The sequence below is a fragment of the Micropterus dolomieu genome, linkage group LG10 (assembly GCF_021292245.1).
Source record: "Micropterus dolomieu isolate WLL.071019.BEF.003 ecotype Adirondacks linkage group LG10, ASM2129224v1, whole genome shotgun sequence".
Classification (NCBI taxonomy): Eukaryota; Metazoa; Chordata; class Actinopteri; order Centrarchiformes; family Centrarchidae; genus Micropterus; species Micropterus dolomieu.
Window position 1 is genome coordinate 18,216,696 of NC_060159.1, and position 25,765 is coordinate 18,242,460.

At 40.1% G+C, this 25,765-nt stretch overlaps 2 protein-coding genes across 2 annotated transcripts in view; one reads left to right on the forward strand and one right to left on the reverse strand.

The window, feature by feature from the left end:
- The window catches only part of capn3b (calpain 3b), a 19,228-nt gene extending 2,668 nt beyond the window's left edge, over positions 1-16,560 (reverse strand). The window contains exons 1-21 of the mRNA XM_046060135.1: positions 16,246-16,560; positions 10,563-10,632; positions 10,047-10,165; positions 8,330-8,463; positions 7,729-7,897; positions 7,085-7,168; positions 6,891-6,982; positions 6,466-6,543; positions 5,780-5,940; positions 5,474-5,643; positions 5,384-5,395; positions 4,723-4,931; positions 4,559-4,589; positions 3,590-3,613; positions 3,282-3,368; positions 1,683-1,760; positions 1,509-1,566; positions 1,361-1,425; positions 750-818; positions 592-670; positions 220-336 (exon numbers count right to left, since the gene is read on the reverse strand). Of these exons, the coding sequence (XP_045916091.1) occupies positions 220-336; positions 592-670; positions 750-818; positions 1,361-1,425; positions 1,509-1,566; positions 1,683-1,760; positions 3,282-3,368; positions 3,590-3,613; positions 4,559-4,589; positions 4,723-4,931; positions 5,384-5,395; positions 5,474-5,643; positions 5,780-5,940; positions 6,466-6,543; positions 6,891-6,982; positions 7,085-7,168; positions 7,729-7,897; positions 8,330-8,463; positions 10,047-10,165; positions 10,563-10,632; positions 16,246-16,560 (2,221 nt within the window). The remainder of the gene's footprint in view (positions 1-219; positions 337-591; positions 671-749; positions 819-1,360; positions 1,426-1,508; positions 1,567-1,682; positions 1,761-3,281; positions 3,369-3,589; positions 3,614-4,558; positions 4,590-4,722; positions 4,932-5,383; positions 5,396-5,473; positions 5,644-5,779; positions 5,941-6,465; positions 6,544-6,890; positions 6,983-7,084; positions 7,169-7,728; positions 7,898-8,329; positions 8,464-10,046; positions 10,166-10,562; positions 10,633-16,245) is intronic.
- Positions 16,561-19,564: 3,004 nt separating this feature from the next.
- The window catches only part of nrbp1 (nuclear receptor binding protein 1), a gene marked incomplete in the record, with an annotated part of 8,448 nt that continues 2,247 nt past the window's right edge, over positions 19,565-25,765 (forward strand). Inside the window, 14 exon segments of the mRNA XM_046061004.1 lie at positions 19,565-20,271; positions 20,548-20,800; positions 20,884-21,006; positions 22,454-22,555; positions 22,650-22,739; positions 22,855-22,895; positions 23,169-23,263; positions 23,648-23,731; positions 23,809-23,867; positions 24,089-24,187; positions 24,283-24,415; positions 24,656-24,746; positions 25,118-25,168; positions 25,474-25,609. Of these exon segments, the coding sequence (XP_045916960.1) occupies positions 20,576-20,800; positions 20,884-21,006; positions 22,454-22,555; positions 22,650-22,739; positions 22,855-22,895; positions 23,169-23,263; positions 23,648-23,731; positions 23,809-23,867; positions 24,089-24,187; positions 24,283-24,415; positions 24,656-24,746; positions 25,118-25,168; positions 25,474-25,609 (1,329 nt within the window).

Below are 25,765 nucleotides of genomic sequence, written 5' to 3' on the forward strand. Positions count from 1 at the left end.
AGTGTAAAATATTTTGTATTTTTTCAGCACTGGTTCTGTTAAAAACATCAGATAAGAGCAGTAAATCACTAATGTATCAGTTGTGTGAGATTCTTTTTTGGTCAACAACCCTCCTGGTACCATTCAATAATAGTGTTCTCAGGGGTATATGCAGTAGTGAGACTGATGCCATCAACAATATTTTTTAGCTGCACTAGCTCAGGCGTGGTCTGTACTTACTGAACATGCCCTCTAGCCTCACGAAACAGCAGATGTAACTGTCAAAGTCGATGTTGAGGTGTTCGTCTGCGTAGCGCATGGCGATGATGCCATACAACTGGTTGTTGAGGTGAAACCCTTCGTGGGGAGAAGGCAAAACACATGTCAGCACTAAGGTTCATGGTTGACAGTTTATGTCAGGTCACAGGTTTCTAACAAGAGGCTGGAGAGTATAGGATGTGATCTTGTCAAAAGTTCTATTGTAAACTGCTAATCACTATATGAAACTGCATCGACTATGTGTTACTAGTGTCTCCTGTTTCATTTATGCTGTAATGCAATTACAATTTGAAATGTAAATGATTGAAATTCAGACTAAAAATTGCTGCTCACCTGCATCATTAACAGCGTTCCTCATCTCAAAACTACTGATGGAGGAAGATTTGTCTTTATCGTAACGTTTGAAGATCAGCTGCAAACACACGAGGAGATGGACAGGTCAGATTTGTTAAACACGAGCAGAAGTTACAGGGTGGTCACAACTGTCCCACCTGCCACGCCTCGATCTTTTTCCACAAGTGTTTGAACTCCTGCAGGTTCAGCTTTCCTGTCCCATCAGTCTGAGAAACGGTCAGTTATGGAAAAACCAACACAGAAGCCAGTGAAGCCAATTTAAAGGTACATTTGAATTTTATTGTTGTTTTTTCAACTATTCAATCTGGGGGATTTTAAATGTATCACCAGGGGTTCACCAATAATAAATTAATTCTTTTTAAAATATGGTTAAATATAAAATATGGCCATAAGTATGGTGGCGCTGAGAGCTTAACTCATTGCAACTTAAGTAAACAAATGCAAATAGACAAAACACAAGCAAATTCAGAAAACATCTTCATGTTATTTGTTTGTGTTTTCTTAAAGCTGAGGTAGGCGATGTTGGAGAACAAGCAAGAGACGGCTAGATTTTGAAAGTATCCAACCAAAATATAATATATATATATATAATAACAATATTATTAACAATATCTCTTTAACTTTTGGTTCCCAGAGCAGAGCAACCATGGGAAAGGGTTTGCCTGTTCTACTGCTGTTCTACAGTACATGTTGACAACAGAACAGTGAATCAGTACCAACAACCTGCTACTGCGACCTTAAAGGATACATCCATCAGGGCGATCATACTCCGACATGTCTCAAGGCTGAAACCCTCTGTCTTTATCTCGGTATCTGGGGAAAAGGACAGTGTGGTATGATTGGTCACCACATGACACAGACTATAATAAGGATCTTAATCTTTCCTCTATACTCACATTTTGAGAGTACGTTCTTCATGACCATCTTGAGTTCGTTGGCACAGATCTGCATGTCCTGATTGAAGGAGGAACAATTTGTTGCATTTTAGTTCAAATAATCCACTCAGACGTCCACGCCTGTCCTGTGTTGTCCTCATTCCCTCTTTAAAACACTCCTCTTTGTGTACTCACCTCACGAGCAATCTGTCTGTAAATGGCTCTGAACTGTTTTTCCTCTTCAGTCTCTTGCTCAGGTTGGAGTACTTTTTTCTGAGGGACAGATAAGACAGAAGGAATTTAATAAAGAGACTTATTCATACCAAAAATAAAAAGTGTGTGACGGCTATATAAGTTCAATTAAATACTATTCAATTTTCTTTATATAGCTCCAAATCACAACAACAGTTATCACAGAGCGCTTTTCATAAAAGAGCAGGTCTAGACCCTACTCTGTGATGTTATTTACAGAAACCCAACAATTCCCACTGGTAAGTTGTAAAACCTTAAATGTATGTCTTTTTGGAGGATTACATTATGTTTGGACAATGTCAAGTCAAGGGCATCTAAGCTTAGCTAGTTAGCTTTAGCTTCAGAAAGACTATTTTATTTGGTGTTTAATTATTTTCTCCATTATAATTTCATTTAGTTACTGCCTTATTTAATGAGATATAACAAACTGAATTACTAAGACAGTGGAGTCTCAAAATAGATTTTTTAGTGTTCTGGTTTTACAAGATATGATAAATCCTTATTTGCTCCCCAGATGTGGAATTCAGTTGACCAGAAATAAGTACATATAAATAGAGAAGGTAAAAAATAAATAATAAGAGGTATATGAAACTAAAATAAGGATAGACGTAAAAATAGAAACTATTCAAGAGCAATTCAAGTCAAAATTACAAGGTCAAAGTGAAGTCACTACCTCTAGTATATGTAAACAGCAAATGCCAGACTAATATATAATATGATTAAGTAATGACTTTGTGTTCATTAATATAGATATGTAATAGAGATATGATATAATGTAATAAAACAGTATATTAACATAATAAAATATAGTTGGCCTACGGGATATAAGATAGGATAAGGTGAAATATAGTTATGTTGTATAAAATAATATAGTACAGCAACATATTATATAATATACATGTGTATAATATGAGTATAGTATGTTACAATATCATATTTAATAAATAATAAATATAGTATAATGTATAAAAAATAATAAATCAGTCCTGCAGAGAGACATTAGGGAGGGGGTAGTGTGCAGGGCAGAATTTACTGATTTTGAACAATAGAGTAGCAATGTTGTTTTTCAGTTGTTATATTACCAGATTTAAAAAATGAGTATTGCACAAATGAAAGTGAGTGGCTGCTTTTCCCATTGTTACACTTTGGTCATCAGTCAACTCCAACAAGTCTTTATTTGGTAATCAATAATCTACAAATATTAGAACTGTTTTTCCTGTTTTTTCCTGCTGCACTATAAATAACACTACATTTAGTGATTGATTAGCTCTGGGTGCATTTCCTTATACTACCAGTGGAGAGGAGCACATCAAAGAAAGACATTAACTAAGAAAACAGGTGCAGCTCGGTCACTTGAGATCAGTTGGCTTCAAACTCAATTGTTTGAAGCCATGTTATTTGACCCGCTCCAGATTGCATTTCAGAGCCGCCAGTCTCCAGAAATGACGACAGGGCAAAGGTCACCATGAGATATTTGCTATGTGGCTGCAGTGTTTGTGTTTAGGCCCAACAATCTCTGTGCTCTTGCTACAAGGACAATACCTTTGGTTTCTTCCTCTTTTCCCCTTGAATGCCATCATGCTCGATTTCTTTGTTGGCTCGTGCTCTGTCTGACACAAATACAATAGGCTGGCATGTGGGCAACGGCAGTGGTGGGTAAGAAGAGAGAAGGGTTATAAAAGACAAACAGAACAGAGTCATTATAGTCATTCCACTGGTTATAATCTATATGTGTGACAATGGCAGAAACCATAACTGCCAAAGTTGCTGACATATGGCCGACATATGATCAAGAGTGGGGAAAGCAGAGTTTAAAAGCATAAAATGCGATAGCCACATTCATGCATTACCTTTTCTTTCTTTTTCTTGTCTTGCTGATGGCCAAGAAGACAAGGAAGGACAGAAGGATGAAGTGAGATGAAAGGAGGAAAACACTTTCAAGGCTGTTAGCTACTCTCATGGTACAGTATGAATTAGGACTAGACAGAGAGATTTCAAGAACAAGGCTGATGAAGTACTGTATGTATGTTACACATTTGGGATTTAAATCAAATTCAAACTGATAGTGCAGTGTTAACATCTTATTGCAGACCCAGTTCTCTTGTTGGAGTAAGTAGGCATCTGCATTGGATTATTTTGGTGTTTTCCATATATACAGCCTCTGAGGACATTTAGCATAATGTCAGGGATACTTGGTTTAGTATTAATTTCTTTTTGTCTCTGGATTTTCGGGGATGAGCTCAAAGGTTTGTGTAAAAGTGATTTATGTAGTGAGTGATTTATTATTTAGTGAGTTATGGCTACATGTAAAAGAAAAACTGGACCTGTTCATAGGTACTTTATGCTCCATGGAAAAGATGACTTACACCCCTCTACTACAGGGTGAAAAAGACTGAATGAAATGATTGTTACTCACAAGGAACGGACACTGATTATTGTTGAATGTACCTTCGTAATTTCTCTTTTTCCTTTTCCTGAATCCCTGTGTAATGAACTGTGTATTTGTCTAGGAAAATTAATTACCCGTTCCCAATACTAAAGTTTTTATCATACATCCCAGTCTCTCTGGTAAATTTCAAATGTTGTTTTTAAATGCTTTCTGTTGTGTTGAAACATTTTTGAATCTGGACAGTGAATGAGGAGAGAAGAACAATCCCACCATTGACTGGCCACTAGAGTGATTCATGTTAAAAATAATTCTGTAGACATCTGTAAAAGTGTGTCAATTCCTATATTTTGAGTCATTTCACCACTGCAATATCAGTCAGAATCATCAAAATATGTTTTATCCACACAACTTCTTAAATCATGATGCAAACCTGCGTTTGGCCGATTATGTTCTCTGCTTCCCTGTGAAGAAAAGTAGACACATTAGGATTCTTTCTTTTAAAAGCTTTGCTATATTTTGCAATTTTACAGTCAAAAATCCCCCAAAATTTCCACAGGTACACCACCAAATGTAGTGCCTTTCAGTGATCCTTACTCAGACGTGCTCTGTTTCTCAGAGAAGACCCTGAGAATGAACTCTCCCTCTTGATGGGGTTCAAAGGTCGTGGGAATGATGACATACTCTCCTGGAGGCAGCCGAAAACGCTCTGTCACCTCTCGCAGGTTAATGTAGGCCTTGCATTTAGCTTTGGAGGCTGTGTACAGGAAGAAGTCCTTCTGCAGATGTTGATTCTGTTCACACATCTATGGATGGAAAGGAATCAGAGAAAGTGTGGAAGTTGGTGGAGTGGGAATGAGCTCTTTAACTAAGGAAAGCATTCAGTACTGAAAAGGTATTGCAAGCATTGTTCAAAATGTTTGGGAACTCTTTTTTGCCTAGCCTTGTCCAAAGATAATAAAATTAACTAGCACTTCTAAAGCTTGCTAATTAACGCGTTATACCTCATTTGTTTTATCTATACAAAAACTGAAGGGTAAAAAATGTTAATTTGTGGTTTTATGGAGGGTTATATGTCTATTCTCTAGAAAATGTGTTTTGGCTTCTATTAGAAGTTCACAAATTTATACTAATACTACTACATGGAGACTACTGCTAAATCAAACACACACACAAACACAACTCTCTGGAGATACTATTCAATGCTGTGAAAGCGCTGACATCATCACAATATTGCTCTTCTCCAAGATGGGCATACCTCCTTCGGCACCTGCAGAGAAAAGGAAGAAGTTAAAGAAGAAGTTTAACGCCAGGCTTGTCCAGTGATTTAAAGTCATGTTATTGGTACCTCGTAGATGGAAAATCCTATTGTGAGGAATTTGGCCCCTTGATGGCGCTGCATCCTTCGACCTTTCTGCATTAGAGAGACGACGACAGTGCAGGTCACCTGCCCATCGTCTGGGTCATCATCCTCCTCATACAGCTGCAGCCGATACTGAGGGTTCGTCCAGAATGTGTCTGTAAAATACCAAAAAGTAAATCTGCAACAAGGGGTCACATAATAGCAGCCCTAGAAAAGGCACATTAGCCTTTTGATTTTATCAATATTGGTTATAAGAGGAATAAAAGCAGATATGAAAAAGTAATGGCCTACCTGGGAAGTTCCTGCAGCCGCCAGCAGAGCTGCCTCTCACCCAGCGGCCCTCATTGACTGACACTGTCCAGCTGTGTCTTTCGTCACCCTGCAGCGTGTCAGGGGTCAGGTTACACATCTCCAGCTTTGTGAAGTTCTTCTTGAAATCATCAAATGACATCCTGGAGGGAAACATGAAAGAGGGAGAATTTATCGAAGAAAAACTTTTTGGAAGAGGGATGTTTCCTCTGTTTGTGTTTTTTTTTTTTGGGGGGGGGGGGGGGGGGGGGGTTCCTTTCGTTCATTATAAGCACATACATGTCACCTCTTGTGCAGCACTACAATTGTGTACCAGTGTACTATCAAGTACACTATCAGGATAGGCAATTTAGCAAAATGCTTTGTTACATCTTGTGGGAAATAACTACAAAACAGGTCAACATTTTAAAATTCATATTTTATTACAAGGAATAAAATCCTAACATAAGGATTACTGTTGAGCATATTAGCATTCTATTGTATAATTAAAAACATAGCCGAGGCTGTTAGTCATTGATGTGAGGGTTCCAGAGGAACAGTGCTGAACAACATTCATTGACATTTTGCCTTGTTGCTGTTGGCTTAATGAATTTCATAGTCCAATAGTTGTGTGATATTTCACTCTGCACTTAAAAAAATTTAAGATGGTATGAACAGTATTTACTCACCAGAACTCACTTTCCTCTACAGTCTGTTTTTTTAGATTTTCCTTGTCTGCGATGGAAATGGTTGACCATTCCTTTGAACTTTGGAAAGACAAAATCTTATCAATATACACCCACCAGAACATAAAGAAAAAAATTGTCATAGTACAGCATCAGTCATATCTGGGTCATATAGAGTTAATGAAAACATTGCTCTGGTTTTCAACATCAGGAAAACAGCAACACTATCATAAGTTGTCAATACATTCAGAATAATACAGTAATATTGTAGTATAGTGGGATGAACCCAGATGCAGAATCTTTCTACATATTAGTTGTGTAATGTAAACAGTTCCACATAAACTGAAAAAGAACTGCTTGCAAATATATATTCTTTATCAAAATATAAAAAGAATAATTGAAGTTGCAAGTTTCAGATCAAATCTTACTTTGGACACCATGGTCCCTTCCACAGCACAAAACCCCAGGGATTTCGTAAGCGAATCAGGCGAATTCTGGTGTCCTTTGCAACCTCGTCACACTAGAAACAACAACCAACCCGTTAGCATTGCTTGAAAAGACCTTCTCTTACAAAGAATACCAAATTTGCATTTACAGTGAGTGGACTTCTTTTTTACTGAACCTCTTCAAGGCCTATGATAGAGTAGGCGTGACCCCGGACCAGCCCCTGATCAGTCCGAGTCTCCAGTTCAGAAGCTGAAGTAATCTGACACATACAAGAGCAAAACACAGACTGGATGTTGAAGCAATACATCTCACTAAAACACAACTGTAGTTCATTAATTTATTCTGGATTTGATGGTTAAAATCTAGTTTTCCTAAAATCAATTATGGATGTTGAAGCAATACATCTCACTAAAACACAACTGTAGTTCATTAATTTATTCTGGATTTGATGGTTAAAATCTAGTTTTCCTAAAATCAAGTTAAATGATGTAAGAGTAGGATGATGAAATCACACTTTGTATTTTGATTCAGCTTCTCCAATTATAAGAACAATGTTGAAACACGCTGATTTGCATAGGCAAATAAATATACCTGGTGTGTATAGATATGGTTGTTTTTTTTTGTTTTTTACAGTAACCCTAATATCTACCTCCTCCTTATAGTTGAAGTTTAATTTGATTTTCATAGTCAGTATTGTTGAAGCAAGGCTCATCTGAGTTTCTATAATGTTTTCATTTCTGCACAGTGTGACTTTCCTCTGTTTTCCGTGCAATTTATTTTACTATTTCACATTTACTCCATTCACTACTTTGCACCCACATCTATGGAGCAGCCCATCAGCGAGCCTCTCTCCAGCGCGTTCCGCATGATGTTGTAGAGCTCTTTGGGCGCCTCGGACAACTCGAAAAACTCTGTAACTCCCCCTGTGAAATCCTCCATGGCTTCCAAAGTGTTACCTCCTTTCAAAGCCTCATAAGACCCGTGCAACCTGAGAGAGAGGTCAATCATTCTGGTCAATGTGCTGACATGTGAGTTCTCGTCCTCTCAACATGAGGAGGGAGGACTTGTGTGCCTGGTTACTGTTGCTACACTGAAAAAAAAAAGTACATCTTAATAAAGACATTTGGCTAAAAATTTGGGTCTTAAAATGTGTTTAACGTCAAATAAGTTCAAGAAAATGTGTACCAGCAAGTGGTTTCAGGTGCCAAGTCATCTTGTTTGACAGATTTTCTTGGCATTTTACACCCCTGAAATGAAGTCCCCAGGCTTTAACGATTTTAGCAATACTAAATCACTAAAACTTCTTCCAGTGGAAGGATAGGAAATCTGATCTCAACTGTACAAATTAACATTATCGAGGTGGCGATGTGGAGAGCTGCACGACTCCACTTTGCAGGGGACATAAATAGACTGTGCTTACTTGGCATAAGCTTTTTCCAAAAGAGCGCTCCAGAACTCGTTCTTTCTGAAAGATTTGGTGAAAACCAGCTGGTTTTTGCAGGTGGGGATGCGGTCGTCCACAACCACGTCGATCCATTCTCCATAACGCCAGAACTGAGTATAAGAAGACACAACAGATTTAAAACAGGAAGTCATTGATGAGACAGAGAAGCTCCCGTCATCTTTGTAATTATTAGTTGAGACATGTCTGTTAAGCAAGGTCTTGGTTTTCATGTTCATCAAATACTTTTTTTTTTTTTAAATAATGGGTGACTGACTAATGTTCAATTTCTTGTTATCAATGAGATGATATTTAAAGAATATTTCAAGTGTTGTGGAATATAAGCATATGTAAATATGCTTGCTCGCTAGTTAGATGAGAAGAGCGATATCACTTACACGTCTATATGGTAAATATGTAGCTACCGCCAGCAGCTGGTTAGCTTAGCTTTGCTCAGCATAAATACTGGAAACTGTCCAAAGGTAAATGAATCCACCTACAAGCACCTCCAAAGCTCACTAATTAACATGTACAAAAACAAAAGTCTTGGCAAGTTTAAAGTTTATAGTTTAAAAATAAAATTGTCAATGGTCGACACACTGTTTCTAAACAGCCTATAACTTGACTTTATTTTTTGTCCTGCAATTTCTTGTTTCTTATCTAATACCAATAAATAACTCCAAAAACACAGATGAATCAAATATCATCATGTTTATCACATGTAGAAAATCATTTCACTTAAAGTGATGTGATTTCTATATTTCACATGTAAAATGTAAGACTTCACAAGTGATAATAACTTTAGCATGAAATATAAATTTTCACATGTGCTTTATCACATGAAAATATATTTCAGATGATGAAATGCATAAAAGCATATTTCATATGTGAAGTAGCATATTTACATGTTGTGAAAGTGAGAGTCTGCATGTAAAAACCTGAATTTGACTGTTTTGTTGTGCTCTTCTTGTCACGGTCCTGTCCTGAGCTTGCCTGTGTTATATTATTTTGGCCATGCCTTCTCGGTGTTTTGATTTTGGTTTCTCTGTGTCTGGGTTTCAGTCCTGTCTGTCTGTGGTCTTGTATCCAGGCTTCTGTCTGTGTTCCTTGTTGGTGTTAGTTCATTTGTGATCTGTCCGCTTGTTTATATTACTCTGATGTTTAGTGTTGAGTAACTTGTGTTTTGTCTTTTCCCCCCTCAGCAATCTGCCTGCCTGCTAGTCTCTCTGTTTTCCCTTCTGTCTCTCTGCCTCGTTAACCCTGATCCCAGTCACCTGTGTTGCTTCCGCCCTGCTCGTTAGTCACTGTGTATAAATGTCTGGTGTTTCTGTTCATTCCCTGTCCGGTCATTGTCGCATGTCAGTCCCGTCAGATGTACCAGTTCCTGTGCTCATGAGTTCTGTTCATGCCTGTTTGTCATGCTTGGGATAAATAAACCCTGGACTCAATATCAGCTCACAGTGTCTTGCGTTTGGGCTCACTCCTGCTGCACTCACTCAGCAAACCCTGACACTTCTGTCTATCTAATAAACTGTAATTCTTTCTAAACTGCGTTTTGTAATTAACAGTAACCACAAGAAATATTGTGTTCTTGTTACATTTTATGTTGATGTAAACTAGAAAGGAGGAGTGTATTTTTCACAGCATAAAAGTTCAGTTGTTTACTACACAATGTGCCAAATATCAATTCATAAACCTGGAAATGGAAGATGCCCGCGTAGTTCTCAGTGAAGCTCTGATCTGGGGGAATCACTCTGTACAACAGCTTCTCATTCACTGTCAGACAGGCGATGGCGGCCAGCAGCCAGCAGTCACCTGTCAACAGTAGATTCATGGGCTATGAAAACACTTGATCCATGCAAACCACTTCACAAAGTACTACACTTGTTGTCGCAGATTAAAGCCACATTAATGCAGGAGTCAGTCGTCAACATCAATAAAGAAGTATTAGTGAGGTTAAGAAGCCAAAAAGGAGCAGTAACCGTCAGTGACCTACTTTGCTATTATATTATATTGTTTTCTATTCTAGTATTATGAACATACAGGCCTTAGTAAGAAAAAAAATGTTGGTATGGAGGCCCAGAGAATCAGGGACAGCAGAGCAGGAAAGGCCGGTTATTTTTATTCCAGTCAGTTCTTCATTCCCAGAATGGTGTACAGAAGTTTAACATTTGAACCACTGGTTTGAAAGCAGAAACAATTTAAATGTTACCCAATTCGCCTTGACAGATGTCCGTCCTGCTGGCTCCATCTATAATGAACTGGGGGTTTTCACAAATTTCCTGTCATACAGAAAAGAAAGGTGTCATTTGAGAGCATGTTGTGAAATATCTGTGCCAGTTTAAATGTTCTTTTCTCATCCCATGTTCGATTAAATGACAAATGCATTAGCTGTAAATGTTAAATATATTGATCCAATCTCTGTAACAAGAAAAAATGCTCTTGTTGAACTTTATTTGTGGTCTGAATGTTCAAGTCCACATCCTGCAAAATAACATGTATTCCTTAGTGTATTATTTATTAGGTACTGCTGCATCTTGGTCAAAAAAGTTGCATGAAGCACTGCAATTCCCCTTCACTGGTTGATATTACTTACTATTAGGCCAAATATGCTTTGCTACAGCTGGGTATGAAACCTCAATACTTTTTTGAAAGTGACAGAAATCTTTTAAAAGTTGACTTTGAATGGTGGATCAGATTCATTAATCTTGTTTTCCTGCTCTTGGAACAGATTGAGCTCCTGCAATTGATTTTAGATAGATTTTTATATTGAAGTTTTATTGTTAGGCAAAGTTCTTTACGGCTGTTAGATAACATTTGACATCTGAGAACATCTTTTGTTAACTTAAATATATTTGTAAAAAGAACATATTGATATATATTTATCAGACAAATGTATAATTTTGGTGTTGGTCAACATTTGAACAATTTCATGTCTGTTTTTATTGGCCTATACTTGGCATGACTGACAATATGAGGACTTGACTCTGAAACTGAAAGCGAGTTGGAGAACGTTCTCTGGCTCAGTTGGATCTGCTGGGACCATGAACCCCCACACACGCCATCCCCTGCATTTACTGCATACTTATGGGGAAGCAGCTGTTGGAGGTCTTCTGTTCATGACCCTTTAGTCCTTTGAACAAGTGATAATATGTCTGTTAAGGCAGAGTGATGGTCCAAATTAACAGATTATCATCCAACTGTATCATATATTCACACATTTATTAAAGGGATTTTTTTCTTCTAAACAATTTACTTCAATCAGGTTTTACTGGATATGTTCATGCTGTGGATCATTGTTGTGGAGCACATATTGCTTGTTGTTGTGAAAGAGATTTCATGTTGAAGGATGCAGTCTTCTATACAAGGGGTTCCCAACTTTTGAATTTGGATCCCTGAAGGGGTCACAAGGTAAATCCGAGGGGGTCACAAGATGATTGAGGGAATAAGATTGAAAACATGTTTTTCTGTTACAGAAATTATGTTTTCTTGTGACATATTAGATACTTTCAACTCTTCAGGCATCTACAAAACCGTCAAATAAGCAATCAGAGAAAAAATAAAATAAAAATCAAGGCCACAGCATGTGAAGAGGGGTCACAAGCCAAATGTTCTTTAAAACATTTTGAAATACCTTGTTACACCATGTTCCCCTCATCACATGACTGAAATGAACTAAGGCTGTTAAAATGCAGCCTCGTGTTCCAAATTTAGATTGAGCTCCACTGCTGATCCCTGGGTATCACTAATCTCAGCAGAATGACTAAAGCTGCATTCATCATCAGCCATTACACAGCAATCAGGCTTCAGATTCATATTACATTGGATTTTGTCACCTACAGAGCAAAAATTTCAAAACAAAATCAGCTCTACGTTCAGCTATGTCATTTGTGTTTACTGGTAAGGGAATGTTATGCTTATGTAAGTGGAAAAATAGAATAAATTTATGTTGTGTGAATGCATTGTGTTCTTAATTATTAAATATTATTTAGATGAAAGTAATTTTCATCTCCAATCACATAAAACTAAGAGGGATTAAATGTCATGTTCATTCTGTTCATGTAGGTAAGGGCAGTGGCACTAGTACAATTATGACGTACATGAGTATTTCTATTAAATGCTTTTTCAAGAAACTTTCTTCATAGTTGAACATTTTGGGAAGTGCACTTATTCGCTTTCTTTCTGAGAATTAAATGAGACTGACACCACTCTCAGAATCAGAATCACTACTTGGCTTTATTGGCAAGTAGTGTTTTACACATACGAGGAATTTGCTGTGGTGATAAGGTGCTACACGTAGACAAACATACAGTCAACATAAATAAATGTAGAAATATATAAATATGGAATGGAAGAACAACGTTGCAGATATATACATGTACATTATTCAGGGTCGGTGCCATGCAGAAGTAATGCAACGGAAGAGAATATTGTGTACATATAAATATATAAACTGACAACATAAAAATATACAACAACAAAGATCAACAATCAACAACAAATATGTGCAATGTGCCAGGTCTGTGCACGACACGAGATGAAACAGTATTTACATGTGCAGAGACATTTGTATCATTTGCAAGGGGGGAGTGTCAGTGGGGGACCCAGGCCTTGTTGATGAGGCTGCAGATGGGATGAAACTGTTTTTGTGGCGAAAGGTTTTGGTTCTGATGGACCGCAGCCTCCTGCCAGAGGGGAGAGTCTGAAACAGTTTGTGTCCAGGGTGGGAGGAGTCAGCTGTAATCTTTCCTGCACGCCTCAGAGTCCTCGAGGAGTACAGGTCCAGAAGAGAAGGAAGATTGCTGCCAATCTCACCTTCTCTGCAGAGCGAATGATACGAATGAGCGTACCAGATGGTGATGGAGGAGATGAGGATGGACTCAATGATGGCGGTGTAGAAGTTTACCATCACTGTCTTTGGCAGGCTGAACTTCTTCAGCTGCCGCAGGAAGTACATCCTCTGCTGGGCTTTCTTGGTGAGGGAGGTGATGTTCAGCTCCCACTTGAGGTCCTGGGAGATGATGGTGCCCAGGAAGTGGAAGGAGTCCACAGTGGTGACTGGGGAGTCACACAGGATGATGGGGGAGGGTGGGGCTGGGCTCTTTCTGAAGTCCACGACCATCTCCACTGTCTTCTGAGTGTTGAGCTGCAGACTGTTCTGGCTGCACCAGGTCACCAGATGGTCGATCTCCCACCTGTAGGCGGACTCATCCCCACCTGAGATGAGCCCAATGAGGGTGATGTCATCTGCAAACTTCAGGAACTTGACAGACTGGTGACTGGAGGTGCAGCTGTTGGTGTACAGGGAGAAGAGAAGGGGGGAAAGAACGCAACCTTGAGGGAAACCGGTGCTGATGGTCCTGGAATCAGAGACATGTTTTCCCAGCTTCACATGCTGCTTCCTGTCCGTCAGGAAGTCAGTGATCCACCTGCAGGTGGAGTCAGGTACGTTCAGCTGAAAGAGCTTGTCCTGCAGCAGGGCCGGGATGATGATGTTAAAAGCAGGGCTGAAATCCACAAATAGGATCCTGGCGTAGGTTCCTGGGGAGTCCAGGTGCTGGAGGATGTAGTGAAGGGCCATGTTTACTGCATCGTCTACACACCTGTTGGCTCTGTAGGCGAACTGCAGGGGGTCCAGGAGTGGGTCTGTAATGAATTTTAGGTGGGACAACACAAGGCGATCAGAGGACTTCATAACCACAGAGGTCAGGGCTACGAGTCTGTAGTCGTTTAGTCCAGTGGTCCTTGGTTTCTTGGGGACAGGGATGATAGTGGAGGCTTTGAAGCAGGCTGGCACATGGCATGTCTCCAGTGAGGTGTTAAAAATATCTGTGAACACCGGAGACAGCTGATCAGCACAGTGCTTCAGGGTGGACGGGGAGACAGAGTCTGGCCCAGCTGCTTTGCGGGGTTTCTGCCTCCTGAAAAGACAGTTGACTTCCCTCTCTGTGATGGAGAGAGAGGGGGAGGGGTGGAGCTGGCCAGCTCTGAGGAGGGAGGGGAAGAAGTGGTGGACTGAGGCTGCAGCTGAGCAGAGGAGTCACGGGGGATGGTGTCCGATTGACTCTCAAAGCGGCAGTAGAACTGGTTCAGCTCATTTGCCAGGCAAGACTTGTTTATGGAGTGGAGAACTTTGGGTTTATAGTTTGTGATCTGTCTGAACCCCCTCCAGACAGAAGTGGCATCGTTTGCAGAGAACTGGTTCTTTAGTCTCTCTGAGTACAGCCGTTTAGCTTCTCGCACCTCCCTGCTAAACCTAACGCCCTGAACCCGGCCCTGTCACCACTCCTAAATGTCTCCTCCTTTTCCAACCTAAGCTGTCTGAGTTTAGCTGTGAACCAGGGTTTGTCATTGTTATAACTCAACCTGGACACTTTATAAACTGTCTGTATTTGGGGATTTCTTGGCTGAGATTTCCTCTGTTAAAGTCACCGAGAACAATAACAAGGGAGTCCGGCTTTGTCTGCTCCACACACAGTATCTGGTCGGCCAGAATGCTCTGTGCTTCCTGAACGTTGGCGTGCGGCGAGATGTAAACACCGATCAGAGTGAATGAAGCAAACTCACGGGGGGAGTAAAACGGTTTACAGTTAATGATAAGAAATTCCAGATTAGGAGAACAGTGCTGCTGAATCACTGTCACGTCGGTACACCAGCCATTGTTAATATAAAAACAGACACCTCCACCTTTTGTGTCTGTGTCTGTTTCTCATGTCAGAAGGTAAAATAACGTTATGAAGCTACAGCCAGCAGCTGGTTAACTTAGCTTAGCATAAAGACTGTAAACAGGGGGGAAACAGCTAGCCTGGCTCTGTCCAGAGGTAACATAATCCGCCTATCAGCACCTCAAAAGCTCACTAATTGACATGTTGTAGCTTGTTTGTTTAATATGTAGGCTAGCTGTTTCCCCGATTCCAGTCTTTGTGCTAACCTAAGCTAAACAGCTCCTGAAATTAGCTTAATATTTAGCAGACAGATCCACGAGTTGTATTGATCTTCCCATTAAATTGTCAGGAAGCGAATAAACATCAAACTATTCCTTTACTACTTCTGCTTCTCTACTTTTATAACACATCTGTAGTTACTTGTTACAAAAATGTACGGGAAAAAAATTTTAAAATATGGTTTGCTAAAGATTTAACTACAGAAAGTATATAAAGTAGCCCATGCATAGTAGTAGTAATAAAATAACAGCTATCGCAATGCTACATATGCGTTCATAAGACCTATGTTTGTTATTATTATCCAATAATAGGCCTATACATAATATAGGCTAATTTATCATATCATAGGCAAATATAAGACTCTGAAAGGGGTCATTGTGCATTAAGAGGTACTTTGGTACTTTAAGTGCATTTTGCAACACTGCAGTACTAATTCTAACAGTATTTTCACATTACAGCATTAGGTCTTAGGTAAGGGTTTGTGCCATTTGTCATGTCTGCATTTCTGTCTAGTGTTTATATCGGTGTCAATGTGTTTGCAGGTACTTTGAGTCAAGGACAACAAAGCTCAATTTTTCTGCCAGAAGTCCTGCTATTAGGACTACACGTCAGAACCATTTGGTGTCAGAGGCATAGTGTTGGAAGACTATCAAAGCCTCTTAAAAATGTATATCAGAGAAATATGAAACACTGAAACCAATACTGAGTTGCCACCATGTTTCCCAGCAGAGGCAGAGAGCATGCAACCTGTGTGAAAGTCAGCTGTCTGTGATTGTAGAAGGTGACAACTCAGAGCTATGCATCCACAGCCAGGCAGCCATATCAACTTGACACCCCCACCATGCTTTGTGGGTTAAGTGATGAGATACACAGGGATTTTAGAATAGTATCACTTTTGCATTAAGTGCAACTTGGCCTAAAATATATGGTGACAGAAGACTTGGCACTCACAGAGGGACGTTTCCACTCAAACTTCATCGGAGGCTTGTGACTGTAGAAGAGCGAGGAGTCATTTGCAGGGAACAAGGGGTCTTCAAATACCACGTTCTTCTTCACGTATTTGTCTCGCAGTTCCAAAAAAGTCTTGAGACGCTTGGCATCCTTGACAGCCTCATTTCTGCTTAGAATCGCAGAGTAGATCGAGTTAGTCCCATCAAATGTGTAACCTTTGTCATCAGGCCCGAGTGACATTTGAGTTTCATAAAAAACTCTCACATTTGTATCTTCAGCAAGAGGCACTTTACCTTTATATTTCTTGTCCCCCATCTTATGCCTCAGTGTCTGGTATTCCTGTTTGTTTCAAAGTCAGTTTTTAAAGGGAAAAAAAGGTCACGAGTCCCTCCTAATTATGCAGAAACAGAGCATAAACTTGCAAAACAGCCTACAGAAACTTCCTGTCTCCTCCCTGACTCAGAAATTCACTTTTAGTTCCTTTATTTGCTGGAAAAACTGTCAACGCTCATGGACAGTCACCAACCAACAGCCTCTCCCACCAGCACTCTCACTGTTGTGTCCCTGGTGCTGGCTGGACCTATATATAAGCCTCTTTGAATAAGGGGAGGGGGCTTCTTGTAGGGAGACCCTGACCCTGCACAAGATTTTCAGGTCAGTGGGCTGACTGCCCAAATTCTCTACACCTAACTGAAGATGTCTGTGAAGATTCTCAGTCATCCAGGTCATAGTTATCCAAAGAAGGTTAAAGTCAAGGGCAACTGGACTTGGTTGAAGATACTAGAAGTCGTTTCGTCCCTCATCCAGAGGACTTCTTCAGTTCTGACTGACTGGTAGGGAGCTAACTGAAGATATGGTGGATCATAAATGTTCAGGTAGGTCAGAGTCCGGTCATGTATGCAGTGGCATGTGCACTATGCATTGTGATACAACTCTTTTAAATATATGTAATTCCTAAACTAAAAGGCTTATGGGATTTAAAGCATATAGTTAGTACTTATAATTAACAAATCTTATAATAACTCGATGTAGGCCTATCCGCTTTATTTAGTTTATTTTAATTCACAAGATAAGGCTGCACGATGTGACTAACTGGATTATAATTACACCATCTCTCTGTTCAACAGCTATAATATCCATCTTTATTGACACCTAGTGGCAAAAAAAAGTGCCTTGATATTTACTTCCTATTCAATGGTATGTTGTGGCTGACTAAACCCGGCCATTCATCACAGTTCAGGACTCAGTTGGCCTAATTCTCTGTCATTCCAAGCCCCTATCAAATAAGAAAAGGGAGGCAGTTGAGGAGTTGAGCGTAGGGTTGCCAGGTTTGAACGGAAACCTGCATTCGTGTTTTAGTATCAGATATCAACCAGGGCTTATGGACTTCTTGACAAAGGTGTTCAGTTAGATTAACAGTGTTTTGTGGTAATACTCATGGTAAATCGAAATTGTGAGAAATTAAGTCAAATGTATGACTTCTTAATCTCTCTCACAATTTTGACTTGGCTACCATTAAATAAAACATTTTTTTTAAAACAAAATTAACAAGCACATCCTGGAATAATGTTAACTGTCTTGTCTGTGTGTCAAAGTTGTTTCCCTTGTGTGCACAATATAATCTACAATAATTAAAACTTAAATGTCATTTTTGACCTCAGAAAACAGCCAACATGGACGATAAGTCCTTAAAGTGCTTAAAATGGAAATTTAAACATCTAACATTACAGTTCCATGATGGTATTTGAAATAGCTACTACATGGACCTTTGAGGTCAAGTACCGAAACATTGCCAGCATATAAAAATACAGTATCTCACCCCTTCACATTTTTGTAAATATTTAATTATATCTTTTCATGTGACAACACTGAAGAAATGACACTTTGCTGTAATGTAAAGTAGTGAGTATACAGTTTGCTGTCCCCTCAAAATAACACATCACACAGCCATTGATGTCTAAACTGTTGGCAACAAAGTTCAAACAAGAGTTCACCCCCAAGTGAAAATGTCCAAATTGGGCCCAAAGTGTCAATATTTTGTGTGGCCACTATTATTTTCCAGTCCAACACCTTTACCCTCAGCTTCTTTAGCAAGGCAGTGGTCGTCTTGGATGCGTTTTTGGGGTCGTTATCATGTTGGAATACTGCCCTGCGGCACAGTCTCCGAAGGGAGGGGATCATGTTCTGCTTCAGTATGTCACAGTACATGTTGGCATTCATGGTTCCCTCAATGAACTGTATCTCCCCAGTGCCGGCAGAACTCATGCAGCCCCAGACCAGGACACTCCCACCACCATGCTTGAGTGTAGGCAAGACAAACTTGTCTTTGTACTCCTCACCTGGTTGCCGCCACACACACTTGACCATCTGAACCAAAGTTTATCTTGGTTTCATCAGACCACAGGACATGGTTCCAGTAAAAGAAGAGGCTTCCATATGGTATGACAGCCATCCAGACCAATTTGATGCAGTATACGGCGTATGGTCTAAGGACTGACAGGCGGACCCCAACCCTTGAACCTCAGCAGCAACACTGGCAGCACTCATACGTCTATTTCCTAAAGACAACCTCTGGATAGGACGCTGAGCACGTGCACTCAACTTTGACCATGGCGAGGCCTGTTCTGAGTGGAACCTGTCCTGTTGAACTGCTGTATGGTCTTGGCCACCGTGCTGCAGCTCAGTTTCAGGGTCTTGGCAATTTTCTTCTAGCCTAGGCCATCTTTATGTACCTTTTTTAGATCCTTAGAGCGTTCTTTGCCATGAGGTGCCATGTTGAACTTCCAGTGACCAGTATGAGGGAGTGTGAGAGCGATAACACCAAATTTAACCCACCTGCTCCCCATTCACACCTGAGACCTTAAAACACTAATGAGTCACATGACCCCGGTGAGGGAAAATGGCTAATTGGGCCCAATTTGGACAATTTCACTTAGGGGTGTACTCACTTTTGTTGCCAGCGGTTTAGACATTAATGTCTGTGTGATGTGTAATTTTGAGGGGAGGGTAAATTTACACTGTTATACAAACTGTACACTCACTACTTTACACTGTAGCAAAGTGTCATTTCTTCAGTGTTGTCACATGAAAAAATATAATCAAATATTTAAAATAATAATACAATGTGAGGGGTGTACTCACTTTTGTGAGATACTGTATTTTGAAAGTTAGACAGTGTGTGGGAGTTTCTTTGCAATGTAATTAAAATAATAAAAGTGTACATACTAGATTTTGAAGTTAGGGTGGGCCTAATCAACTCACCAAAAACCAATTGACACACACAGTGAACTTGGGGCTTTTGGGGCCATGTAAAGTCTGAGGTCCCGGGCAGTTGCAAACTTTGCCCAGATACATGGTCTAATAGCATAGTTAAAGCAGTGATTTGTGCGCTGCAGAAGGGGAATTGCACAAACACTATCTGGCAACCACAGGCGGCTCTGACGCTCCACTGGAAGTGCATCTGGAAGTTGTCGCCATCATATCTAGCTAAATGTTAACATAGCTAGGTCTCAAGTCAGTCAGCTGTTGTGTTCGACGATACAACGTTAATGACATCATTAACCTCTCTTTGTTTCTTCTGTCGGATTTCTGTGAAGAGCTGTGATGTTATTAATCGTTAAACGCGTCTAGGGCTGTTGTAAAGACAGTCTAAACTCACATTAGCGGTGGCTAGTTATCAGAGCACACATTAGCAGAGCTGGAGTCTTGAGAAGCAGCGAGGGGCGGTGGGCTGCTAAAAACTGTCGCTAGCTAGCAGCGAACCGGCTAGTTAGCTGCTAGCAAATAAAACGTCTAGAGACATTTTACGTTAAAGTGAATAAAGGCTGTGAATGTTATTACACGCTCGCCGGTTGTTACAGTCGTATCGCAGCCAAGGAGCTAGCAGCGCCACAAAGTTAGCTGCAAGTGCTGAGGAACCAAGACTTCCAGCTAACAAGCTAACTCAATAACAAACTGGGATTGGTCTGCGGCTGTGGAAGTCAGTTAAACTGGAGCTGGCATCGTCACATTTCTTTTCTTTAACACGTATGTCCCTGTTTAGATGCTTCTGCTACTCACACTTGGGATTCCGTTTATTATGGTGTTTTCTGTATAGTGCTAATCAGCTAACTTTTACAAAGTCAACGGTTATTCCTCTGCTACAACTATGTTAGCCAACTACATCTACCAGCTATATGTTGTCAGGTTGCAGGCATCTAAGTTAATTGCCAAGTTTTGCATTTTACTTCCTCAACAGTTAACATTCAGTGTTTTGGACTGTGATGCTCATACTGTGTTTGGACATTTCCTTGTGTCTGACAGCAGGCTTTTGGGCCTGACAACTGAGAAGATGTCTGAGGGAGAGAACAAGCAGGCCCCTGACACAGTCCAGGACGTGAAGCCGGACTCCATGGCAGCCACAGGCCAGGGAGTGTCATCCGTGTCCCCTCCTGTGTCCATGGTGAGCCAGCCTCCAGCTACTGCTGCCACAGAGGATGAGGAAGAGGAGAGCGAGGATGAGTCAGAGATTTTGGAGGAAAGCCCGTGTGGACGCTGGCAGAAACGCAGAGAAGAGGTAGGGGACGAGTCAGCGGAGGAGTCAAGTTTACCTCTACTAATAGATAACGCCTGATGCATTGTTTTGTTTTTCCCCTGAAGGTGAATCAGCGCAATGTCCCTGGAATCGATAATGCTTACTTGGCCATGGACACTGAGGAAGGAGTTGAGGTGGTGTGGAATGAGGTCATGTTCTCAGAAAGGAAGAATTTTAAACTACAGGAGGTGGGTGCAGTGCCAGGCCAGTGAGTTAATTAGTCTGAAGCAGTTATGTGCACTGAAGGATGAATGAAACATCTATATTAATGATCATTATGATGATTATGTGAGCGAGAGTACAGTGTTTGTACCTGCAAAGAATAAAATGTTGTGACGAGGTTTTAAAGATTTCGTTTCTTTGCTGTGATCTCACTAACAATATAGAAGCCTGCTGGTTTTCATGTTTCTCTTTGGCTTTAAGCTTCTTAGGCAAGTGGCTGGACTGGTTGCTGCCAGCACCACAGCAAAGCTGTGCCTGCAGTTGCAGAAACAAATATTCAGAAATCTGTATTGAAGGTAGTAAGCAGACCAGGGGTTGTGGTATTAAGGGATCTTGTTTGTTTATACCATTTGGCATTATAGGCATTTAGCTTGAGGGATTTGCATCATTATGAAGTGGTTTCTGCTTTCTCGCTCTTTATGCTGGTTGCAGCAATTGGTATCAGTTGAAGATCCAGTCTGTTGCTTACTTTTTCAAATAAAACATGACAATGAAGTAGTATTTCTGTGTTTGTTCAAGGCAACTAACAGGCAACTTTTCAGGTTTAACTTACACATGACTGATAATAGATAATGATAACAGAGCTTTTCAGTGTTTCCCACATAATGACAGTGTAACTGCGTCAAGGGCTTTTCCCTTCAGTTCTCTTTTCCCCACACACAAACACCTCCACCTCTGGTCTCTTACTGCTAACACACCGGTGTGCCTTGCCTCTGTCTTTTTCTCTTTCTCTGTATGTGTCCGCTCTGGTCACTTTCTCCATCAGCACTACGTTTTATGAAGTTGGGGGACACAGAACTCGTCTTTTGGATTTTTCCACCTGTGATTCCGTTTTCACAGAAGTAATGCGCCGCATGCGGAGGCTTGTTACTGACATGTGTTAACTGTTCCCACACTCACTTTACCTGGTCCGTGCTTGTAAAATATCCACCATATCTGCGTCTTGTAATGCAATACCAGATAACATCTCTCTCTGTGTTTCTATGCAAAATGCTAAAATACATAGCAAAGTATACTTTGGCAGCCTTTAGTATACCTGGACTGCCTGCCCAAGTAAAGTCTATATGTGAGAAACACTGCTTGTAATATTTGTTTTTATTGGAAATGAATGGCAGATGATCTGTATGGAGTTAAGACCCATTTTAGTTAACTCTCATTTACAGCTGTGGAATCTGCATTTGAACTTGCACTTACAAGACAGTCTGTCTGAGCACTAGTCCAACCTGATGGCCAAGAGAAAGCCAGGTCATTAAAAATGTTAAGACTCACTCGGACTGAACTGACTGAACTTTATTGCTTTAAAACATGGAGAATATAACATTCACATCAGTAATTTTATTAATAGTTTTACACCACTGTCAAAAATATGTGACCTTATGTATTAATGATTAATCTGTTCTGTTTTTTCCACAGGAAAAAGTCAAAGCAGTTTTTGACAATTTGATCCAGCTGGAGCATTTGAACATCGTGAAGTTCCACAAGTACTGGGCGGACGTCAAAGAGAACAGAGCGAGAGTAGGAGATCATCTCAAAAATCCTCCTTTTATCAAATTATACAAAAAGCAATGGCTTTCATGCTGACATGGTTGCATTTCCTTTTTGTCTGCAGGTCATTTTCATCACTGAATACATGTCCTCAGGAAGCCTCAAACAGTTTTTGAAAAAGACAAAGAAAAACCACAAAACCATGAATGAAAAGGTGTGAAAGATCTGCTGTTACTCATCCACAGATTTTGAAATTAAGTCACTTGGAAATTATGCTGACAAGTCAAGAACAGTTGATAAAAGATGGGTAACTGTTTCTTATCTTACAGGCCTGGAAGCGGTGGTGCACACAAATACTGTCTGCTCTCAGGTAAGTCCTTTAAGCTACTTGGAGTTGATAACAATTTGTGCTATGTGGCCTTGACACTGTCCCAAATGCCAAGGAATGTTTACTACAACTGCAGGCAAGCAGCTATATTACAGAGGTTCATTCAATTAAAATAATCCTATTTGCCTTAAAAGTGGTTGTATGGTTGTGGTTGAGAATTCACCAACTGCTGCAGTCACTTGACCAAAAACGTTATTTGTTCCCTGATGTGGTGACAATTTTTCCTTGACTTTAACCTTGTTTTCTTGTCTCCAGCTACTTGCACTCCTGTGAACCTCCCATCATCCATGGCAACCTGACCTGCGACACCATCTTCATCCAGCACAATGGCCTCATCAAGATTGGCTCAGGTAGAGATTTAAAGCAACAGAGATCTTTTAGAAAATGAGATCAGGGCAGTATAAAAAGCCCATGTTGTCTCTTTTTGTTTTGTATACTACAGACTGAGATGTTTTATTTATTTACTTTTGAAAATATTTATTTTTACGGAATTTTATAAAAAAAAAAGTATTATTATTTTATTTTGTATTAACACACAAACACAACTTTTGCTGTTTTATTTTCCTATCTAATGAAATGTATGAAATTAATTAATTCTCCTTTTTGGCAATATTGTTGCTATACATTCATGCCAATAAAGCTAATTTGAATTTGATGTTCGCACTATTAATACCAGAACTAGGTCTTGTCTTAGTGCTGTTGTTATCACTAAGGATGTCCCACCACTATTTCAGTTGCTCCAGACACAATCAATAACCATGTGAAAACCTGTCGAGAAGAGCAGAAGAGCCTTCACTTTTTTGCTCCAGAATATGGAGGTAAGATCCTCTCAGCTTTCTCAGATACCTGTGCAGTAGGGTTTCTGTGATATTGATCATTTTATTTGTGCTTTCAGCTGTCGCCGATGTTACCACAGCCGTGGATATCTATTCCTTCGGAATGTGCGCCTTAGAGGTGAGAGGATATCATATTCTGCTCTCAGCTGTCACAAATTCACTCTTTTGTTCATGGAAAATATGCTTAATTGGCCATGCACTGATGGTGTATCAGTGCATAACAAAAAAAATGACCCCAGCATTAGACATGATTAGTGTTGAGGTGTTACTAGGTGTGACTTACGTTTTGTTTTTATGAATCACTTCCAATGAACATCTTTTGTCCAATCACTTTCTCAGATGGCTGTGTTGGAAATCCAGAGTAATGGAGATTCGTCTTATGTGTCCCAAGAAGCCATAAACAGTGCCATTCAGTCCCTAGAGGACCCATTGCAACGGGTGAGGGAGGAAGCGTAAAGCACTCAAAACCTTTTATTGCCGTTTGGAAAAGAAATCCATGACCTAAAGTTTTTCTCACCCTCATGCTTTTTCAGGAATTTATCCAGAAGTGTCTGGAGGTGGATCCCAGTAAGCGTCCCACAGCGAAGGAGCTGTTGTTTCACCAGGCCTTGTTCGAGGTGCCCTTACTCAAGCTGCTGGCTGCACACTGCATCGTCAGCCACCAGCGTGAGTAAAAAAAACACACACACAAAATGTATGTCTGTGTGCACTGTGAATACTGGAAATTAGTAAAGATACAGTTACTGGCCCATTCAAACCCAAGTTACACACGCTGTTTCTCAAGCATAACCCATCGCAGCACGGACCGTCTTGGCCGTCTTTAATATGCCGAGGAATGATGGCTTTTATTTGCTCTTAAAAAATGTGAGTGCTCTTATCTGATGGCTTTCTTCTCTTTACCTGTAGATATGATTCCAGAAAATGCTTTAGAAGAGATGACAAAGAACATGGACCCTAACTTGGTGATTGTTGAGGCCAAGGATGGAGTTCAGATGAAGTAAGACTGAGTTTCACAAAACCACTTAAGACTGACATATAGAGATAATTAGAACAAAAGCTGAGGTGGTGAGGGAAGGAAGGCTGTAGAAATGTGTGTTCCTGTGGTTTTCTGTATATTATTTATATACCAAAACACTGAAAATATTTTGTATGGACTTTTTGGGTTTATGATAATATTCCAATCTAGTTTAAATGTTTTGTTTTCCTGGTCCTAAAAGTTGGGTTACAGTTAAATTATGCAGTACCTGACTCTTACCTGTCCATGTCACCCAGCTCTGCTTTTTAATTGAATTGATTGAAGATTTAGTCACACTCTGATCTTGACGGGCTGAATATTCAGCACGAGTAACAGTTTTTCCTTTGCTTCAGGCTGTCTCAGTTTCCTGCTCTTGAACTGGACAAGTTCCTGGAAGATGTAAGGTGAGAAAACAATTATGCTAGAGCTGGTAGCAAACAAATGTTGCTGTTGATTTGCCTGTGACCTGCTGGTCAAACTAGGTAACCCTCTACTGAAACAACTGATTGAGGCCAAATATGGGAAATTGCTGCTGTACTGCAGTTGAAAATGTGACACGTGAAAAACGTGAAATAGGGCATTTTATATACTTAATATGCATGCATGGTCAGCAAAACTCTAGTTTTAAAAATATCCTCCAGTGTTCAGGGCACAGTTGCACATCATGAAATCATTTGCAGTTGTTTTATTTTTTCCTTTGACATACCAGGAATGGGATCTATCCTCTGACTGCGTTTGGGATACCGTGTCCACAACAGCCTCAGCAGGAGGCGGTGAAGTCGCCCATAGTGCCCCCCTCAGTGAAAACCCCAACTCCTGAACCTGCTGAGCTTGAGACCAGGAAGGTAAGAACTGACATGTAGGAACGCACAGAAATAAGCTCTATGTGAAATGAGTTAGCAAATAAATTACTATTATACACAAAACTTTGTAGGTCTTTATATATTATATTATTAATTGTCCAGGAAATGGTAGCAAATATAGAATGTACTATATATATA